This window comes from Camelus bactrianus, chromosome X (genome assembly GCF_048773025.1).
Source record: "Camelus bactrianus isolate YW-2024 breed Bactrian camel chromosome X, ASM4877302v1, whole genome shotgun sequence".
In the NCBI taxonomy this organism is placed as follows: Eukaryota; Metazoa; Chordata; class Mammalia; order Artiodactyla; family Camelidae; genus Camelus; species Camelus bactrianus.
The window spans coordinates 7,974,607-7,997,694 of record NC_133575.1 but is presented as its reverse complement, the minus strand read 5'-3'; the positions used below and the strand labels follow the sequence as shown (position 1 = coordinate 7,997,694).

At 38.9% G+C, this 23,088-nt stretch overlaps 1 protein-coding gene across 4 annotated transcripts in view; it reads left to right on the top strand.

The window, feature by feature from the left end:
• The window catches only part of ARHGAP6 (Rho GTPase activating protein 6), a 447,389-nt gene that overhangs the window by 352,319 nt on the left and 71,982 nt on the right, over positions 1 to 23,088 (top strand). For 3 of the 4 annotated variants that reach the window (XM_074359699.1, XM_074359701.1, XM_074359700.1), the window contains exon 2: positions 11,602 to 11,761. In XM_074359699.1, coding sequence (XP_074215800.1) covers positions 11,602 to 11,761 — 160 coding nt within the window. Of the gene's footprint in view, positions 1 to 1,080; positions 1,384 to 11,601; positions 11,762 to 23,088 lie in introns of those variants that run through there. The other variant, XM_074359702.1, reaches the window with a different exon arrangement.

Genomic DNA, 23,088 nt, shown 5'->3' with positions numbered 1-23,088 from the left:
ACTATTTTCAACACCTGAGTTTTGAGGGTGGTAGAGGTGGAGGTATATGCAGTAACAGGTAAATTTGTACTCTGAATTTCTCTTTAAGTGTAATTGTTCTGGTGAAGAAAACCATCTGACGTATTTTATTGTTTTTAAATTCTTTCCTCTTACAAATAAATACCAATCGCAACAGAAGCTGTGTGTGGCTTACATCAAGTGATGGTTAACTTCACAGAATCCTAGTAAGACACATACTGAATCCTTAAATTTTGAGTCAGTAAGCTCTTCCATGAAACCATTTCTCACTTTGTTAATTATAATCACAGTGATTCTTTTGTTGGAATTCACTTGAGACCACAAGAGAATTATAACTTCATATCGACTTGAAAACAAAGGTGTCTTTTTGAGTTATTTTTTGAGTTATTTTTGGTTCAGTGCCATGTGGAATACATGGAGATCAAGGTAATTAGTGATCAGGATATGTTTTTAATCTTTCCTTTTCTCTCTGCCCTTCATGACTCTCTCCCCACCAGCCCCCACCCAACCTGCACCCTCTTAAACGTGGCCACGTGGTTGCATCCACTCTGACCTCCACACCCTCTGTTCAGGAAATGAACAACTTCTCAAGGGCTATTGTTCCACAAAGAGCATAAAATTCAGAGCATGTGTTGTGCTTCAGTATAAAAGAGAATGAAACCTTTTTGTTTTTTTAATTTTTTTACTTAGTGTTAGAAAAATGAAGTCAGTGGTTTTAAAATAGAATCTAAGAATATAAGTAAGAATTGACAATTTAGCCTAAACACAGAAAGTACCCTATGTGCTTTATCATGCTCTCAGGGGTTTTACCCGAGGCTTCCGACATTCTTTGGTTGATTCCTAATAAGGACAGTTTGCACAGTTACAATCCAATTACCATTTGTAGATCCCTGTGGAAAGGGGGACTTTTTTTTAGAGGAATTTTTTTCCAACTCCAGAATATCTCTTGAAAATAGTCTTATTTTTTAAAAGGGGGGCAGGAAATCCAGTTTCAGTTTCTCTGCTTTCTTTTTGTCCCTCCCCCTTAACACTGTCTTTCACACACACACATACTCTCCCTCACTCACACACTCAGCGACACAGCCTGCCTCCGTTCTGAAGGGACAGGAACTTCTCAATGGTCCGATGAAAAGATTGCATTTTTTGGTCCAAAGATTCATGGTAGCGGAGGTCTCTGGCAACAAAAGGTATCGTGGGAGTCACAGCTATGCCAGCTGGGCCATGTCTCAGACACTCTGTGCAATCTGCCATTTCAGGATGCATTTTTCAGCGAAAAACTAATCTTTTTTAAAGAGACTGAAGTTCCTACTCCAAGCTTAGTTCAGTGAAATTAGGACAGCAGAGACACAGCTGAATAATTCATGGGTAAGCAATATAAATATCTATACTTATACTTCTTTTCCAGATTATTGTGATAAAATGTTGGGATTCTTCCACATTTGTCTTGTGATTTGGGAAGAAAAATGGATTGATCAGCATCTGAGATGTGTGACAGCTAAGTACTGTCGGTGCCAATAGAGATTTGTGAGAACGTTATTTTTAGATTGATTGATAATGTTGGAGCAGCTTGAAATGAGCAAACTGGAGCAGGAAGGATTGTGCCGTGATGAAATGGAACAGCATAACCGGGCTGATTTCTGCAAAAGATTCAGCACAGGCTGTTTTCATGGCTCAGAGGGTAAAATGGCTTATCTTCCCCTCTAAATTTCTTGAACTTGGGGCAACATTTTAGTTGCTGTGGTTGTGATAAATATGGGCTTCAGAGAACAACTCAGATATTAGATTAGGCTAATCGTAAATCTAAAGTGCCCTGCTCTATAAAAGAGGAAAACTTTAAGCTTCTGGATTTTTAAATACTGTCTGGCTTACCCCTTTATAAAGGTGTGTCTCATAATGAAAAGACTCGGTGGTAAAAAAAGCAGAATGTGACCCTTATGACCCAGACCCCACCCTGCTACTGCAGGGGCCACCTAACTTCTTTGGACTTTGCTTTCCTCCTTTGTAAATGTAGGGGTTTGGATTGATTTATCATGTGAACTGGTTAAATACATATAGTAATTAGGGTTTAGATTCTGGAGCCTGCCACCTGGCTTCAAATTCCAACTCTGCCACTTACTAGGTGTGTGATCTTGACAAGTTACTTAAGATTTCCTCATCTGAAATATGGGGGTACTAATGGTAACATAGTCCTTAGAGTTGTAAGAATTAAATGAGTTACTATAAATAAAGGACTTGGAATAGTAGCTAGCAGAGAGTGCACAATGTTAGCAGCATCTCCAAGGTTCAATCCATCTCCAGAGGTCTGTCGGTCTAATGTCAGTGAACTAAATTTAATTATAGAAAGACAAGGAAAACTATCAGCCTCTGGCCCTGTCACCAAGGAGTTTCTCATTCTTGCATGTGTTTCCATTTTCTACACCCCTGGGATCTGTGCAGGCTCTTTTACCTCTTCCCCATCCAAGATTCAAATGAAGCCTAAAACTCTGAATTAAATTGGTGGCTGGTAGACAAGTCCACAATTCAACTAGGGATACACAGAAATGAAATTGGCCTTTTGTTCTATCATTTTTGCCTTTGGGGATTTACAATTTTGTGGCTGTATCCCCTTTATGCCAAACATTGGAAAGGTTCTTCTGACTGGAAACAAGATGTGAGTGATGATTGGTTTGGGGTTTTTGTTTTTGTTTTTTGTTTTTTGTTTTTTTTGAATAGTGTTAGCACAACACTGGTTTTGACAATGTTTATTTCTACTTTGGTTTATCAATAATTCAGATAAATAGGCCATTTGCAGATAACCACTTTTATTTCACCCTAGCTTTTATGTACTTTCCAGTATCCCCAAGTCTTACCATGTAGTGTGATTGCTTTACAGGTTCTTTGGGATATTGCCCAGAGAAACAAAATCTTAGGAGAGGAAGAAAATGCTGATCCCAAAGACAAATCCTAATCATAGATATGCGTTTACTTTTAGTCTAGTCCAGAGGTCCACAAACTTTTTCTATAAAGAGCCAGGTAGTAAATATTTTCAGCTTTGCAGCTCAGACAGTCTCCATTACAACTACTCAACTCTGCCATTGTAGTGTGAAAGCAGTCATAGACAATACTGAAAGGAATGGGTGTGACTGTGTGCCAATAAAACTTTATTTACAGAAACAATCAGTGGGTGGGATTTGGCTCACAGGCAATAGTTTGGCAAGCCCTGGCTTGTCATCACCCCTATTTCATAGATTAGGAAAACAAAGCATGGGGAGAGAAAAATAGCTTGCTAAAAGCCACATGGCTGGAAAGTGGCAGAACTGGGATTCAAGCCCAGGCAGCCTAGCTTGCCAGTCTTTGCCTTTAGCCACTGGTCCATCCTGCCCTTCTGTCAAGCCATCTCTGCCTAGGATGCTCATCTCCTGAAGTCGGCCTGGCTCATTACCTCACCTCCACAAGGGTGAGATTCAAATATCAAGTTTTCAGTAAGGTACCCGGAAAGCCCTTGCAGCACTCCTGATTCCCCTCACATTCCTCTACCTTCTCTTTCTCTAGAGCTTATCACCTTGTAACTTGCTATGTAATTTACTCATTTAGTATGTTGATTTCTTGTCAGTTTCCTCCACTGGCCTTGATGCTCCATGAGGGAAAGGCTCTTTGTTTTCTTCACTGATGAATCCCCAGTGCCTAGAACAGTGCCTGACCTATAAAAGGTACTCATTAAGTATTTGTGGAATGAGTGAGGCACATTTTTCCATCATGTTACTATAACATATTTTGACACCCCTCATGTAGCAATCAATAGCTAATATACTAAGGCAAATGGTAAAAACGGACCACTCTACCTACCAACTGTTCAGAATTTTCTAAAATTCCTGTTTTAAAAAAAGGGACCAGAATAGATAAATAAAGCATAAAAATTATGTATGATGTTAAAGTGTTAAATCTTCCTTTATAAAGGTCTTTTGAGAAGGAATGCTTGAAGAATCCAGAGAAGAAGAATTAGCAAATGTTATTTTGTTGGGTTCATAAAGGAGTAACCTCTTTTAAGAGTCCAAGCAGGGGTGTTGACAGCTATGCAAATACCCTCCACTCTGCCCGGAAGCTCATGAAGAAGGGAGCTCCTTGTCACTGGAGATGTGTTTATTTTGGAGTTATGAAGAACTAGGCAGCCGTTTTCAGAAATGTTGGTTGTGAGCCTGGCATTTAAACTTATGCCATGCTTCAGTAATTATTAATCATTAATAAATGACAGCTGGCCACAGTAGGAAACAGTTGAAAGAAATTCAGCCCCTGGCATGGTTTATCTAAATAACATGCCATTTGACAGCCTTTAACTTACTGATCTGGTCTTTTCATCTCCTTTTCACCTATAGGAAACCACAATCCAGCTGGCTGGCTTGTAATCACCAACAAAAGGCATGTTACACATAGTGGAACCATTTATTCATGAATTCAACACACATTTCTTCAGAGTTTTTGGTGTCACTAAGAAACTGCCAGGTTTTAAAAAGGGATGCAAAGTTAGAGGAATGATGATTAATATTGATTATAACTTTACTTACCACATATTCAGGGCTTGCTGGGAGCTAATAAGCGCTCTGCAAGAAATGCACTTGCATTGACTCAGATGATCACTACAAACCTGAGAGTTCAATCTTATTCTTTGCTCTGTCTTATTGATAAGGAAACTGAGGCTCAGAGATGTTTTGAGTCTTGCCAAAGAGCTCATTTCTATTTGAATCCATGCCAGTGGGTCTCAATCTTTATTGTACAAAAATAAGAATCACCTGAGGATTCTGATTTATGATGAAGGTACGTGGGTCTCATTCCTTATGACCTTAATTCCTTAAATCTGCCTTAGAACCCAGAAACCTGCACATTTACAAGAATCATCTGCTCAGGTAATTCCACTGCCCCAGGTCTGCAGGCCATATTTTGAGCAGTCTTGCATCACTCCTTGCTGGCTCAATTGGCCTGGGGAGGTTTACTGTTGGGTGAGGTTAAAGAGTTGCTGCAATTAGAGACTAGTCCCAAGGACATCATATAACAATGTGGTAGAGACCAAAACCAAAATTATTTCAATCAATTTTATTTCATGGGAAAATCAAGTCTGTTTGTAAAGATGCAATTTATCTCAAAAGAATGACCTTTCTGAAATAAATCACAGATATTAGGTTGTTGGTTTTTCAGTTTGCCTTTTGTTTCTTTTTTCTAAATGTATACTTCTGGTGGGAAGGAAGTGTCTTTTAGTCAATGCTTTTAGTGAGGTGTTCTCCAGTTAATCAAGATTCTATTATATTGAGGCTTCTTTTGTTTGCCTCTTTTATAATGGTTTGTGGTGTTTGTGCTTCTTAATGCTAGTTGTAAAGAAATTCGGATTCTGTTTATTTATTGGCTTAATATATAGGAATAATACATGTATAATATACATGGTATTGCATAGCATACATAAGAGTATATAGTGCATGCGTTTGATGATAAACAAAACTCATACATGAGTGTTAATATCTCCTGATACTATCATTTTAAGGAGATTCTGTGTAATTTGGGCCTAACAGCAGACCTAAGTTATGGCAGGTTTTCTCAATCTCTGCACTATGGACAGTTGCAGCCAAATAGTTCTCTATTGTGGGCACAGAGGGCTGTCCTGTGTACTGAAGGATGTCCAGCAAATCTCTGACCTCTACTCACTAGTTGCCAGGAGGAAACCCCACCCTAGTCTCATGATAGCCAAAAATGTTTCCAGATGTTGCCAAATGTCCCCTAAAGGGGCAAAATCACTCCCCAAAATCACAGGGCTGTATCATTTTGTATCGTATCGTTACCCTTTATTCATGCTATCCCATAGGCCCCCAGAATAAAAGGATATTTTTATAACTGTCAAGGCCCTTTGTCTATCCAGAAACATTGGGTCAGTTTCAGCTTCACTTATAATTAGGAAATTGAAACGATGAGAAATCATCCACTTTCAAGCTAAAAAAAAAATCCTATGACAACTACTCAAAAGCTGGATCCAGAGAGCCTTAAAATGAGTCATCCATTTATGAGATAAACAGTCACCAAAGAAAAATGCTGGCCTGGAGTGTGCATTTGAGAGTTGAGGAACAGCCAGAAACACATTCTAGGCGGTGCTGGTGGGCTTTGGCACTTTACTGGGTGCTTGTTTATTACTTCATGGCCCATGTGGTCAGGGTCACAGGGCAACATTGACCTTTGTGTTTGTGTCTTCCTGCTGGTAAGAGGTCTGACGAATGAGTATGAGTGTCATGGATTCATTATTCCTGAGGTCCGATACTTTTCTGTTTATTTTCTACCCTGATATATTGGCATTTTTTAGCTCATCAACAGGCTCTGTTTCAGAAGACTGTTTCTTAACAGTTTATTTAAATCCAGAAGAAATTCTCCGTCATAGATACACTATTACGTGAGTTGGTTAGTTTCCAATTTCTTACTGAAATTGATGTACTCATGATGTACCTGGTTCATTTAGTCTCTAGACTGACAAATATTTATTATTTGTGAATTACTTATTCTTCATTGATAATGAATTGCCAGGTATTATCTTGGATACTGGGAACACCGAGGTAAGTAAAGGAGACAAAGCTCTTGCCCTCATGAATCTAGCTAATGTATGTAGCTCGTGATGCAGGGTGCAAAGACTGGGTCTCTGGCACGTGGTGGTAGATAATAAATAAATATGTGGTGGGTGCTAAATGACCCAGTCTCTATATCAGGGGTTGGCACACTACAGCCAGTGGGCCAAATCCAGCCTGCTGCCGGGTTTTATATGACCTGAATGTCTAGAATGGTTTTTACATTTTTAAGTGGTTGAAAAACATCAAAAGATTACTGTTTTGTGACATGAAAATTATATGAGATTAGAACTTTAGTGTCTGCGAGTAAAGTTTTATTGGAACGTTTGTCTCCACATGGTTTATGGCCACTTTTGTGCTACATTGGCAGAGCTGAGTAGTTGTGACAAAGATTATATGGACCACAAGCCTAAAATACTTACTATGTATATAGCTTTCTATAATTCTATTTTGCGGGGAAAGTGCTTTCAGAATTCCAATCTTGAAGCCTGTCCAGCTCAAGTCATCGGCAGTGGTACCTACAGTATGAAGTAGTGGGACCTGTAGTATGAAGCAGCACTTCAGCACCAGGAAATGGGGCAGTAAAAATCTGAGGGGAGCTCAAGACCTACTTTCTCAACTGTCTGGGAGCTTATCCTCAGTTGAACTCAGTCTCCTTCACCTCACCCACCTTCTCTTCTAATGCTCCCTCCTACTCCTTCTGTATTAGTTTCCTATTGCTGATGCAACAAATTACCAAAAACTTAAAACATCAGAAAGTTAATGTCTTACAGTTCTGGAGGTCAGAAGTCTGACTTGGGTCTCACTTGGCTGAAATCAAAGGCTGCAGCCCTTCTGGAGGCTCTGGGGGAGCATCTGTGCCTTGCCTTTTCCAGCTTCTGGAGACTGCCTGCTCATAGCCCCTTCCTCCATCCTTAAATTTGGCAGCCTAGTGGTATCTTCAAATCTCTCTCTCTCTCTTACTCACAAACACACACACACACACACACACACACACACACACACACACACACACACACACACACTCCCCTCCGTTTCTGTTGTCGTATTTCCTTCTCTGACTCTGCCACCCCTGCCTCCTTCTGGTAAGGACTCTTCTGATGAGGTTGATCTCGTCTGGATAATCCAGAATAACCTCCCTATCTCAGGATCCCTTAACTTAATCACACACACAAAGTTCCTTTTGCCGGGTAAGTTAACATACTCACAGGTATCCACTAGGAATTAGAGCATGGCCATCTTTGGGGTGAGGAGTATTACTGTGCCTGCCACACCGTCTATCCAGTAACTCCATACATCTCTCTACCTCTGCCGAACAAAATGCACAACTGAAGGGAATCTCTCAAATTTTGTATCCACCAGCCAGGATATTGTAGTGGCTAAGAGTACAGGCTTTAGACTCTGAGGGACAAGTTGAAGTCATTTGTTGTTGAATGAAAGAATAACAATATGGCATCACTGTATTCGCTCAGTAAAAGAAGGCAAGACATGCTTACTCCTGGTGTCTTAAAGCTTATATTTTGCTTCAAAAAGCAACATCTTCACTATTACAACTATCACAGAAATAGCCTTATTTCTTATGGTGGATTTGCATCTTTCTTTGATGTTGGAGAACTTCATGAATTTTCCAGAAACAGCAGACTTACTACAACCAACCTGAATGATGGGGTGCAAATTCAAATCTGAATCTGATCAACCCTTGAGCTCAGTAGTTCTCAACCGTGGCTGCATGGGTTGGTCAATCAGGAAACAAACAAACAAACAAAAAAATGACTGCGCACTAGAACCTGCCTCAGAACCTCTGGGAAGTCATTAGTCTAATCTCTTTCTTTGCACGTATTTACAATTTTCATAATATAAAGGCAAACATATTTTAAGCATGTAGACAGTGTGCCCCCTAGGAACTCTGGGATGAGGCAACTGAGATGTGGAAACTTCATGAATTTGCTTGGTGACTCCCGCAACACTGGTCTGTGTAGTTCCCACGGTTGCCACATCTGGGGACTCCGTCCTTAGCTGTAGAATCCCAAATGGAGAGGTGAGGAGGAGGGAGAGAAACAGGCTGATTTTAGATTTTAGACTTCTAGGTACTTCATTCCAAATATGTTGATTTGAACCTTGTGATAATTCAGGTAAACCTTGGGTGAGTGCTTTGAGAAAGGACTCTTTAAATAAATTAATTTAAAAAGATGATGTGGAATGAAATTAGGCAGGTTGATGCATTCGACCAAGTAACTTACTGTGAGCCAACACTAAATTATCACACCTTAAAAGCAATACAACTACAGTTTTAAGACATGTTTGCAGAGTTTCCCAGCCATTGTGTTTCCTTGATATGGCATCACTGTATTTCCTTGACTCTGTGTGTGCTTCGCTCTGAAATTAGACCTCTCAATCTTCCAAATGTCTATATTGCATTAAGGATAAAAATAAAAATGAAGAACACTGTTCTTTGTCTTTTAGAGCAGTAGTCAATACCTCCTGAGTTTATCCCAAGATACTATGAATGGATATGCTTTTAGCCTGTGAATCAATTGTGTTAATTTTCTAATTTCTCAATAATGGACCTTGCATATTTCCAACTTTAAAAAAACACATTGAAATTTGAATGTGCTTAATTAGAAAAAAATCTTTGAAATTCACAGTGGTGTAACTATACATTGGGAGCAGTGAGAAAATTGGGACATCGGGGAAAATGCAGATTATTTGATGTACTCATGACTGCTCATTGGCAGGTAGCAAAAGACAATGAGATGGTGGAGTGTAGAGGGGTGAGGGGAGGAGGGTGATGAACTAGAGTAACCCATACAGACTTTTCCAGGTCTCTCTGAACTCTTTAAGCTTCAGTTATTCAAGTCTGTGGTATATAATGGATTATGAAACAACTTGGTCTATTACCCATAATTAAAAATGTGACTGAATGATGTTTTTAAGATGCTACACATTTGATAATAGGTAGCTTTGGAGATAACTCTGAAGTCCCCCTTTGTTTATTATTTGATAACCTTCTCTCCTAGGGAAATTGTTTTTTCAGCCATGTGCTAAAGGTGGGTTTAAGAACCAGTTGGCTCTGGAGACAGTTTTACCTCCTTTGTGAAATGACTCTTCCAAGTCCTAACCAATGCAGCTGTCCTGCTTTCAAGAAAGTGCCACACTCTTCTCTTTCTGGGATTTGGCTGTAGCCTTCTCTTGAGCCATCTGCTGCTTAGAAGAACTAATCTTAGGAGAAAAGAACTCCATAAATTCAAGTCATTACAACTAGACCAGGCTTTTTCTTTCTTCTATCTAATAATTCCAAATTTACCAAAGAAGTTAAAAAAAATCTATGACAATAAGAATCAAAGGCTAAGGCAAGTGTAAAGCATCACACTTTATTATGCTAAGTGTAGTCACTTGTGATCAGTTTCCAAAACTATGTATTACTTGATTGAGTTGGAACTGTTTTAGTCAGGAGAAGAAAATGAAGGCTCAAGAAAGATGTAAACTGGCCTGATTCTATTTTGCCAGATTTGGGAATATGCTTTATTTATTTATTTTTAGAGATAAAATATCACTTTCAAAATGTCAAAATTTTAACATCTTTATTCTCCCCTCCCGTCAAACCTAATTCCCTTCTGCTCTTCCTTGCCTTGGTGACTCAGTGTGCCATCCTCCCAGTTGCTCAAGCCAGAAACGCTGATGTCATCCTGGATTACTTCTTCTCTACCCCCCACTGCATCCAGTTTGTCCCCAAGCATCTATGTGATTCTGAGTGTCTCCCTGTCTCTTCAAATTTGAATAAGCATCATACGTAACCTAGTGTCTCTTCTGATCTCTACATCTTTGACTTGCTCCCTCCCTCAATTCCTTTAGAAATGTGTTTCTAGTCATCTTTCCCATATGCAAATCCGGTCATGTTCCTCTGTTACTCAAGGTTCCTTAACGGCTAGCCATCACCCGCTGAATAAAATCCAATCTACTCTGCAATGCCTGCAAAGAAAGCCCTCCAGGATCTGGCCCTGATTTCTGCATGGCTTCACCTCCTGCTATTTCCTCCTTCCAGCCTTGTAATTTCCCCCAAACAAACCTGTTCTCTCAAATTCATTTGCTTTGGAACACACTGTTTTTCCAGTGTTGCATTTCTGCTGAGCTTATTCAACTTGCTGGTCTCCAGTGAAGCAAAGCCTTCCTTGGTCCCCAGACAGATGTCGAAGCCTTTCCTCTAGGCATCCCACTGCATTTGGTACTTACTTCTCGTATCATAATCTCTGAATTTTATGGATTGCGTATGTTCTTCCTACCTAACATTTTTTTTAGCCTGAGTCCTTACAAATCTTGTAAGTTTTATGATTTGGGGAAAATTACTTAACCTTCCCAAGCCTCAATTTCATCTCTAGTATATTATATTGATATATACTATATATTACTATAATATCAACACTATCATAAGTATATATTAGATGTTACAGTAATATATTATGACATATATTATAAACACACTAGATTGTATAATTATATAATGTTATTATATTATTAAATATTATATAAGATAGGGTCAAAAATGGTAACTACCTGCTAAGGTTGTTGGAGGAAGTAGCTTGAAAGCCCTTGGCACAATTGCTGGCACACAGTAGGCCAGCAATATACGTGTACCTTCCCGTCTCTAGTGTGCATGATGGGAATTAGCATCCGTTTTTCCTGTTACTGAGAAACAAAACCCAAAAACTTCCCATGTGTTCCCATAAAAGAGAGGAAGCAGGACCCTTGAAGCACCTTTCCACAGTTTTCTTTGGCCTCTGCATGTATGCACCATTATACGGGATCAGGTGACCAGGCAGATACCCCAGATTTTAATGTTTGCAGCTGACTCAGAAAATCCAGTTAACTAAAAGTGGATTTGATTTTAGGGATTGAGAGCCAATTTTGGAACACAAAAATGGAGTTTGCTTGACTTTATTACTAACTGAGAGAGGCTGAGATTCGTTGAGTTAGTGTGACTGTGAGACTTGATGTTTTTCCCTTTGGTCTGCAGGGTGATTTCACCTGGAACAGCATGTCGGGCCGCAGCGTGCGGCTGAGGTCTGTCCCCATCCAGAGCCTCTCAGAGCTGGAGCGAGCCCGGCTACAGGAAGTGGCTTTTTATCAGCTGCAGCAGGACTGTGACCTGAGCTGTCAGATCACCATTCCCAAAGGTAAGGCCCCGTCTGCCATTTCATCGGGGGTGCTGCAAGGCAACCGTCCGCTCCCCCAGAGCCCCAGTGGCACACTCCTCCCAGCCCCACCATTGACACAGGAAGGAAGCTACACCTTCCAGGTCGTTGGCTAGCATTGGTGTCCGTTTTGAAAGACATGTTCAAATGGGACAACTTACGTGTAAACTAATACGTTTATTTAAAGGGAAGATCAGCTGGGGGTATTAAAAGGGAACGCTATGTGTATCTTAACAGTCTGTGTGGCTTCAGCACAATTAAAAAGAAATTTCCAAAAGGTCAGCTTAAAGAGTTACAAGAAAAACCACATCTCTGTCAATACAATTTCAAAATAACCAGCTGAAAAGAATGTTTTAACAACCTGTTCAACTTGTCACTTGACCTTCTGCCAACTCAGAATTGGTGATTACACCAATGTGAACTCCTTCTGACCCAGCCTTTCACCTGGCGTGTCTGTCAGGGTTCACCACTATAACCCTGGAGCCAGTACAGGCCTGGTTGTCTGATGTTTTTACAAGCACAGATCCTGATTCCTATAAAGATGAGAAGCATATATTTGAAATTCTTTGATCTCTAAAGTCTGTTTCTGAATGTTTACCAACTTCTATAAAAGTACATTGTAATTCGTATTAGTGTGGAGGAGAAAGGGAATTTGAGGTAGAGTGAAAAGCTATGGTGTTATACAAATAGAGAACCTGCCATAAAAAGCATCACTGGCTGGTGTGCCTGAAACTTAAAGGGAAGCAGGAGAGAGATAACAAGCATCCAAAAGCTAGAAGATTGCCTCAGAAGATTCGGTATCTGCAGGACTTCTACTTTATTTTATGAGACGGTTGAGGGGCTGCTTCATGAATTTTTATTCATAAAATCATTTACATCCTCCCTATACACATACATATAGATATGGGGTTCTCAATCAGGGGTGGTTTTGCCCCCATCTCCAGGTAAAATCTGGCAGTGTCTGGTTCCACTTTCCGTTTTCACAGCTTGGGGAAACGATGCAGCTGACACCTAGTGGGTAGAGGCCAGGGATGCTGTTAAATATCCAATAATACACAGGACAGTGCCCCACAACAAGCATTGTCAGGCCCCAAGGGCCCAAGTGCACAGGCTGAACAACTTTGATATACACATGAACACGTGCTCATGTGCTGCCAACAGCGGTGCTGATGGAAAGGGCACTGGCTTGGGAGTCTGAAAACCAGGATGTGAGGACTTGTCCAGTCACCCCACCTCTACATGTGGGCCTGGGCAATTCACCTCTGTCGTGGGAGGCTCAGTTTTGTTGACTAGAAAGAGTAGCACAAAAACACTGACCACACAGAGTTTTTCACTGGATGGTGACTCTTAGGGCCACTTTTATTCTTTTTTTTTAAGATTGAAGTATAGTTGATTTATAATATTATATCAGTTTCAGTTGAACATCTTAGTGGTTCAGTATCTTTGCAGATTATATTCCATTTAAAGTTATTACAAGATAATGGCTGTGATTCCCTGTGCTGCACAATATCTCCTTGTTGCTTATCTATTTTATACATAGTAGTTTGTATCTCTTAATCCCATACCCCTATCTTGCCACTGGTAACCACTAGTTTGTTTTGTATATCTGTGAGTCTGTTTCTTTTTTGCTGTGTATATTGGTTTGTTTTATTTTTAGATTCTATATATAAGTGATATCATAAAGTATTTATCTTTCTCTATGTGACATTTCACTAAGAATAATATTTTCTAAGTCCATCCACATTGCTGCAAATGGCAGAATTTCGTTATTTTTAAATGGCTAAGTAATATTCCATTGTGTGTGTGTATTTATATACATCTTCTTTGTCCAGTCATCGGTTGATGGACACTTGAGTTGTTTCCATATCTTGGCTATTGTAAAAAATGCTGTTATGAACATGGGGTTCATGTCTCATTTTGAATTAGTGTTTTCATTTTTTTCTGGAAATATACCCAGCTGTGGAATTGCTGTATCATATAGTAGTTCTATTTTTAGTTTTTTGAGGAACCTTCATTCTGTTTTCCATAGTGGCTGCACCAATTTACATTCCCACCAACAGGGTAGGAGGGTTCCCTTTTCTCCACATCTTCACCAACATTTCTTATTTGTAGATTTTTTGATGATAGCATTCTGACAGGTGTGAGGTGATACCTCATTGTTGTTTTGATTTGAATTTCTCAGATAATTAGTGATGTTGAGCAACTTTCCTGTGCCTGTTAGCCATCTATATGTCTTCTTTGGAAAAATGTGTATTCAGGCCTTCTGCCCATTTTTTGATTGGGTTGTTTATTTTTTTGATATTGAGCTGTATGAGCTGTTTATATATTTTGGATATTAACCCCTTGTCAGTCATATCATTTGCAAATATTTTCTCCCAGTCTGTAGGTTGTCTTTTTGTTTTGTCAGTGGTTTCCTTTACTGTGCACAAGCTTTTAAGTTTAATTAGGGCCCATCTGTTTATTTTTGTTTTTGTTTCTTTTGTCTTAGGAGACAGATTCAAAAAAATATTGCTGCAATTTATGTCAAAGAGTGTTCTGCCTATGTTCTCTTCTGGGAGTTTTACGGTTTCAGGTTTTGTATTTAGATCTTTAATCCATTCTGAGTGTATTTTTGTATATGGTGTGAGGAAATGTTCTTATCTCATTCTTTTACATGTAGCTCTCCAATTTTCCCAGCACCACTTATTGAAGAGACTGTCTTCTCCCTTGTATATTTTTGCCTCCTTTGTCATAGTTTATTGACCAGAGGTGCGTGGGTTTATTTCTAGGCTCTCTATTCTGTTCCAGTGATACATATATATGTCTGGTTTTGTGTCAATGCCATGCTGTTTTGATTACTGTAGCTATGTTGTTTAGTCTGAAGGCTAGGAAGGTGAGACCTCCAGCTTTGTTCTTTTTTCTCAGGATTGCTTTGGCAATTCCAGGTCTTTTGTGGTTCCATGTAAATTTTAGGGTTATTTGTTCTAGTTCTGTGCAAAATGTCATGAGTATTTTGATAGGGATTGCATTAAATCTGTAAATTGCTTCAGGTAGTGTGTCTGTTTTAACAATATTAATTCTTCTAATCCAAGAGCATGGGATTTTTTAAATTCCTTTGTATCATCTTCAATTTTCCTCCTCAGTGTTTTATAATTTTCAGAGTGCGGGTCTTTCACCTCCTTGGTTAAGTTGATTCCTAGATATTTTATTCTTTCTGTTGTGACTTTAAATGGGGTCTTTTTTACTTTCTCTTTCTGAGAGTTCATTATTAGTGTATTGAGAAGCAACAGATTTCTGTATATTAATCTTGTATCCTGCAGCTTTACTGAATTCATTTATTAGTACTAACAGTATTTTTGGTGCAGACTTTAGGGTTTTCTATATAAAGAATCACATCATCTGCAAATAGGGACAGTTTTACTTCTTCCCTTCCAACTTGGATGCCTTTTATTTTTTCACTTGACTGATGGCTGAGACAAGGACTTCCAATACTATGTTAAACAAAAAGTGGCAAGAGGAGCCACTTTTATTCTTTAAGCTGGAATCTGGAACTCTGCCAGAGGTCATGAACGAGTTCAGGAGAACGGAGGAGTAGATTAGACCAAGGGACTGATGGAACAGGCACATTTCACTGACTGCTGTTTTGCTCCTTTGGCTTCCTCCACACACTCCTTAACACCACAACCACAGCCAGTTCCTCCCAGGAGGAAATCCCTACCCCTGTTATGTCTTTTCATGCTAATGTAACACAGATATCCTCAGCTCAAGTAACAAGAAAATCCCTTTGGCGATTGGTGACAAAAGAGTGCTAATCGCCGCCAGGCCATGCTGCTGCTTCTCCCTCGGACAATCTCATTCTGCCTCATCTTGTCTTGGTTTGGTTTTAGGGTGGAGAGGAGGCCTGCCCTGGCCTCACCATTAACTTACAAGGTGGCCCAGGTGGGGCACAAGAATCCTGTCTCCCTTTCACAGGAACTGATGTTTTTCAGTTCCTAAAAAAAATTTTAATAGAAATATTTTTGGCAAACCCAATTTATAGTGAAGGGAATGATGACTCTAAAAAGTTATGTGAAACCCAGATTGGCTGCACATCAGATGAAATATCAAGAAACAAATATTCTTTGTAGCTTTGTTTTTAAATCCAGTTAATTTGATGTTTTTCTTTGTTCTTGTTTTTTAGAGTCCACTAAATAAATAACCTTTACCAAGCAGGCAGTTTTATAAAACTTATCTGCTAGAAGCTCTCTCTCCATTGCTTATTTCTGAGACTATGTGGTCCTAGCACATTCAGGAAAAGATTTGTTCTATCAAGATGTTCAAAGATGTTTGGGCTACAGGAGTTATTCTGATATTTTCTACCAAAATGGGAGCTAATGATTTATAAATAATTTCTTACTTATGGAGGAGAGAAGGAATTGTGTGGCTGGGTGGGAAAGAAAAAGGTATCACCCAGGAGTTATGAAGCTATTGTTTTGGAAAGATGATTATTGACATTGAATATTTAACGAGATCCATCAAATGTGTAACCAGTGCTGAGTGCTGTGATGGCAGCTTTGGTCAGAGGGTGGCCACCAGGTTCCATGCAAACCCCCAAGTGGAGGTTCTAAACAGGGTCAGATTCGCTGTATGAATAATTTACTCAGGAAAATAAATATAGTTGCCAGGGTCTAGAACCTCAGGAAATGATACCAGGCCTAAAGACATAGTGCGTATAATGAAAATGGAAACATACTCAAACTTACGTTTTTGTTCTTTGTCACTTTAGGATGACTGTAAGGATTTATTTATGGGTAACTGTTTGGAGGACTCTCTTCCTCTATGAGCCTGGTGCTTCCAGGGCTCAGATGAATGATAATATAACATATTCAACAGCTACTGGAATTTACCACAGAGAGAGAAGAATTGAGTATTAGGAGGTTGGGAAATTACTGGGGTTATTTCCTAGAGTGGACTGCAGGGGTGGGATCCAAAGCACAGGTAGAGAATTTGACCTCTTCTTGAGCTTTAGTAATAAGTGGACACTGGTTATATAGGTATGGATGCAGATAGATTAGAATATACATGTGGAATTTTACTCCAGGTTGCCCCTCTACTGTCAGTGAAATAGGAAACAATTTCATGTGCTAGGAGTGAGGATGGGAAGGTGGTCCTGGAGGTTTGAGGAAAGAGGAGAGGAATGGAAAAGAAGGAAGCTGAGGGACCAGTAATGTTGCAGGATTGCAGGGCAGCCCAAAAGGTCTATTTGAGGTTAGTAGCTGGGAATTTAAATTGCAAAATAAACATCTGGGCGGGTAAACACTGCTAAAGCAAGTATACCATTTTGCACTTTGAATTTCCCAGTCCTGATTAATCCAAATCTCCCCTTACTAGAGATAGGATTTTCTAGGTGAGTCCAATAATGGTAGAGAGGGACATGACAGTTGAGATTACATCTGTGGTAGGCAGAATAATGGACTCCTCAAAGATGGCCCTGTCCTAGTCCCTGGAATTTATGTATATTTATCTCACATGCAAAAAGAAACTTTGCAGACGTGATCAGTTAAAGTCTTTGAGTTAGCGAGATTATCCTGGATTAGCTGGGAGAGTCCAAACTAATCACATAGATACTTAAAAGTAGAGAAACTTTCCCAGCTGTAGTCAGAGAGACACATGACTTTGGAGGAAGCTCAGAGAGATGCATTGCTGTTGGCTTTGATGATGGAGGAAGAGACCATTAGCCGAGGAGTGCAGGCAGCCTCTAGAAGCTAACAAAGGCCAGGAAACACATTCTCCCTAAAGCATCTGGAAAGGAATGCAACCCTCCATACACCACAATTTTAACCCAGTGAGACCCATTTCAGACTTCTGGCCTCCAGAAAAGTCAGATAATAAATTTGAGTTGTTGAAGGCACTAAGTTTGTGGTCATTTGTTACAGCAGCCATAAAAAAAAAAAAAAAAAAACTAATACAGTATCCAAGAGAATGATTATAATCTCAGACCATGTAATCTAAGTTGAATAAGAAAAGTTACAAATAAATGTAAAAGACTTATATTTTCCTTGAATAATAAGAATCAATAATTTAAAGATGTCAGTTATGCCATTAAGTATCTATAAACTGAATATAATTCCAAAAAACATGTCAACAGAATTTGTTTTTGTAAAATCATTAAATTGATCTACACATCATCTTGGCAAATAATTATGTGAGCGTAGGTAGGCAGAGGAAAATCTGAAAAACAGGTCAAACAGAAATTATCCCTATCCATTTATTGAAATATCATAAAATTAAAGCAATTAAAAGAGTATTGTACTGCTTCACAATAGGCAGATCAATGGGAGACAATAGAGTTCAGGATTGAGCTAAAATAAATATGAGAACGTATGACATGATAAATATTGCATTTCTTGTCAGGGGGAAATGATGGGTTATTATTGTATTTGGGCAATGAGACAACCATTGAGGAGAAAAATTGGGATTTTAACCTTACTCCTTGCAACAAAATAAATTGATATGGAAGAAAGATTTGAAGATTTAGAAAATGAAAATATAAATGCACCAAAACAAAACATAGCTAGATATTTATATATTTTTACATTGAGGAAGGTGCTACCCAGAAAACATAAAGAAAGAGAGTGACACATTTCACTACATTAAAAAAAAATAGAATCAACTCTGTGGTAAACAAGTAAGTGGAAATTTACAACACATCTGACAAGCTAAAGGCTAACTTCTCTACTATATAAAACTTTTTAAAAATATGTGAAAAGCTTTATTACAAATTAATATGAGGAAGAAAATAATTAAAATGTGGACAAATTATAGGCAGCTCACAGAAAAAGAAATACAGATGGTTTATAAAGATTTGTAAAGATGCTCACCCTCAAATTCATTCAAGAAATGCAAGCTAAACACCAAGGGGAATTTTTTTCCTCTTAGATTGGAATGGCTTCAAAAAGTGTATGGTATATTTTATGGGAAAATAGACACTCAATAGTATATCTGTTAATAGGAATCTAATTGTTACAGCAACTTACAAAGCAATTTGGCAACATCTAACTTTTAAACGGCCCAATAATGCTACTTCTAAGAATGTATTTCACAGATACATACTTGTATTAGTTGAGATAGGCTAACCACTTAGTTCCTTAATACCAAAAAAGTTTCTTTCTTACTCAGGCACCATCCAATGCAGGTTGATCATGGAGATCAGGAGAGTGGACTCTGCTCCACACAGTTATTCAGGAACCTAAGTTTCTCCAAACTTGTGGCTCCTACCTCCTCTGTATCCATTCAGCCAGAAGACACACAACATAAAAACTAGTAAGATTTACATATACTTTATAAGATGACTGATGAGCTTAATTTGTTACCCCTTCTAAACTGAAGCTATTTCAAAAAGGGAATTTTGAAGATGCTAAAGAGAACCTAGAGAAATCGTTAGTGGTAGAACTCAAGAGGCCTTTCAGTGGGAGGAATCATACCTATCAGTAGAGATTTCCCTGTGAGCCTGAGATTGCCCCATGGAAGCAACCGTGGAATGTTTCTGCCTGGTCAAAGTCTGCTCTTGACATAGGCTCTTGGATCACACATTCTAGTCTGTAAATGGCTCAGTCCCTAATAGCAGAACCAGGAAACAATTGCAGAGATCATGGTCAAGAAATTAAGCAACACCTAATGGCCTTCATGAACTTTTAATTTATTCAGAACACATCAACTGAGTACTATTTATGTATCAGTTTCAATTAATATTATTTTGACAGCATTTTAATACAAACGATCTAAGACAGAGATTAGTAAACTGGTCCACTGGCCAAACCCAGCTCATCTGTTTTTGTAAATAAAATCTTATTGGCACACAGCCATTCCTGTTCATTTATGTATTGTCTATGGCTGCTTTTGAGCAACAATGGCAGAGTTGAATAGTTGTGACAGCCCATATACCTCACAGAGTTTCAAACATTTACTATCCGGCCCTATATAGAAAAAAATAAAAGATTGTTGACCTCTGGTCTAAGGTAAAATGAAAGGAAGTGACTAATTTATGCCCAATCTGAAAAGCAAATTAGTGTAGGCAGTATGACTTAACCTCGTTATATTGGAAACTAAGTATTTAAAGCTGAATGGTTTCCCAAGAGAAATACAAATTCAAGTTTTCTTTAGTGCTCTTTTTTTTTTCTTCACTTAATTTCCCATATTACAATTGAGAAAGGCTTTGTTTATGTATTTTGAAAACAGTATCATGGAATGAGGAATAGCTGATGGTTTAAGAAAATAGGGACAATAGTCTAATAAAAGAGTACCCTGACGCCTCAAAATTGCTCAGTTCTATGGCTTCCTCATTAAATGGTCCCTCACCATTGTCCCTCAGGCAATATAAAACCCAAGTAAACAACTCAGTGAAATCAAGAAAATGATATTCTTGGTCGGCTAACACTGCAGCTGTCTTTGGTTTGTGATTTAAATGTTGATTGTTTAAAAATCAGGGCAATCTGGTAGGCAAAGAAATCAAGCTCGAGTGTTTAACAACGCTAGACAGAAACTAGAATTGTCCAACTTCTATGTCATCCCTGTCGGCATCATCCAGTTGAAGAGGTGAAGTGCAAGAACCGTTTAGCAAAGCTTTTTGTATAAGTGAAAATGAAGTTGAAACCTGGGGTAAAATCCAGGAACTCCAGTGTAGGTAGAAATGCTAATAGGAAGCAAACATCACCAACTAGGGTGATCAAAGAATAATGTTAGACCACTCCGTTCAGAGGCCCTCAAAATATGTCTCTATTGTGTGAGCCATAGAGCTAGTTATATCTTTTATGTGTCCACAATCATCATTTCTGTGATCTTCCCAGAGGGTTGTGATTTCCCGTGAGGTAAGGCTGTTTCTTATTTGTCTTTGAACCTGGAACACTGTGTGTACTGCCCAACACTCCACAGACCCTCAGCCAATCTTTTAGAAATCAATGAATGCATGTATGCATACTTGCATATTTGTTTTTGAAATTAAGCTCCTCCCTTCACTCTTCCTCATCTATCTAAAGAGCATCAATCACCTTTTCCTTATTTTCCCCAGTATCCTCAGTAATGATTTTGAAACATCAATGCTTCCCTACCACTTCTCCCCATGCCCAGTTTCCAGCTTTGATTGATGGTCTCATAGGGTTGATAGGATGTTTAAACGAAGTAATAATCATGATGAGCTTAAAACATCTCCTGATATTTTATACTCTCAATAAAAGTTATCCATCACCAGCATCATCATCATTATCATTATCATTACCCTCATCGCCATATCACTTTGTCTTATATCTGTCTTTAACACTAGGTCACGACATCAATTCTGTCTCACTTTAACTACAGCCACAGACACCCCCACCTGCTTTCCTTAACACAAGACTTCTCCCCATTCTGTTCACTACATCTAAAAACACCAGAGTAATCTTCAGCCACACACCCTACCCCTTTGTTAGGAAAAAAAAAAACCTTCCTGAGGCCCCCATTGCCTACTGGCATTACTATCAAAGCCATTTATAGTACTACTGCATATAAACGAAGTAACCTATTTTGTTGGTGGCCTGTTCTGAGAATGCACCACAGATTTAAGTGTATTTGTCTTAGAGCAGTAGGATTCAAACTTTTGGTCCCCAATCTATAGTGAGAAATACACTTTACATCTCAGCCCAGCAAACACGTGAACCAGATGGGGCTTATCATTACCTGAGATACACTTTTATACTTTCTGTACTCTTCTCTCCTCCTCTTCTTTTTTTTTCCCTCCTCATCTTCTATTGGATTCTATATCATTTTCTAAAATACACTTGTGATGACCCACTAAATTTTCACAATTCATTAACAAGTTATGACCCATAATTTGAATAACACATTCTTGGAAGGCAGATGCAGTGGAGAAGAGGCAATCAAGAAGAAAAGAACAAAAATGTCAGCTTGGGAAACTCACGTGTTCGTTTCTGTGGCTCTTAGGGCCTTGGTAAGGTGGATGGGGCATTGTTTCTGTGCGATCACAGAAATAAACCTAGGCTAGACCCTTGGCCTAAGCATCTAGTGCCTTCTCTATCTAGAGCGCAACAGTGGAGTGCCACCCAGGGGCTCCCGGTGCTGCTTCTCTGCTCTCCCTCTTAACATGAAGCTGGGCATACTGCCTGGAGGAGGTGGATACGTGGAGCTTTAGGTTCTAAAGATGTAGAAGCCTGTGATGGAAGCTACAATGTCACGTCAAAAGCAGTCCACATCTTCAAGGAGTTCCTAGTCCGTCGACAGAGAAAACACAGATACGTCAATTGTATTAAAACATAGACCAGCCGATATCATCCTATGCCAGTTACATTTGGTGACGCTTACAGGTAGAAGCTGCCTCATCTACCAATTCCAGTAAAACCCAGAGAGGTTTCCCTGCAGGTTATTTTGTAATTTTCTTCTTGGATGCTCTCCTCTGTACCACAGGGCTTTTTACCATATCAAGTTCTCAAGTGTGTGCTGCTGTATAACTCTGTTGTGATGCCAAGCAGGCAAGCCAGTACAGCAGTATGTGGTCATTGAAGCCATATGTCTTGTGCCTTCGTATTCAAGAATGGCTTCCTTTATGTTCACAGACAATATAGTTTTCTATCTGAGGTCTTGTTCCTACTGGTCACATTTACACTATTTATAGATCTTTGTTGGAGTAGCAGTTACTATTACACAAGGCTTTGTTATCTGGAACAAAACTTTTGTCACTGCAGTTTCTGAAATATTCTGGCACTTTTCAAAGATTTCAAGACTATGTTATTCTCTCTGTTTGGATCATGGCCCAAAAGTAAACTTGATAATTACAGAGAATGTCCCATCCTTGAAATATGAATAGGAGCTTCCATTTTTGCTTTTTCTTTTTGTCTCCCCATGGGCAAAACAAAGGCAAATAAGTATTAATTGAAATTAAATACCAAGTGTTTTTTTTTAAACCAATCAAGCTTTCTAAATAACTTGAAATTGAGCCCTCAAGATTATTTAAAAATTTAATTAGTGGGTGTTTATAAAATTTTTATAAGTGGAAAGCTCTGGAAAAGTAGCTTAAGGGAATCTTCACTTAAGATAGGAGAAGGCAAACTACAGCCCAAAGGCCAAATCCAGCCTACTGCCTGTTTTTATAAATAAAGTTTTATTAAAACACATCCATACTCATTTGTCTCTGTATTGTCTAAGGCTACTTCAGTGCTACAACAGCAGAGTGGAGTAGTTTGGACAGTGACCATATGTCCCACAAAGCCCCAAATTTTTGCCATCTGGACTTTTCCTGGACAGGAAAAGCTTGCTGACCTCTGATTTAAGAGATTAATACTAATTTGATATAGTGATTTATA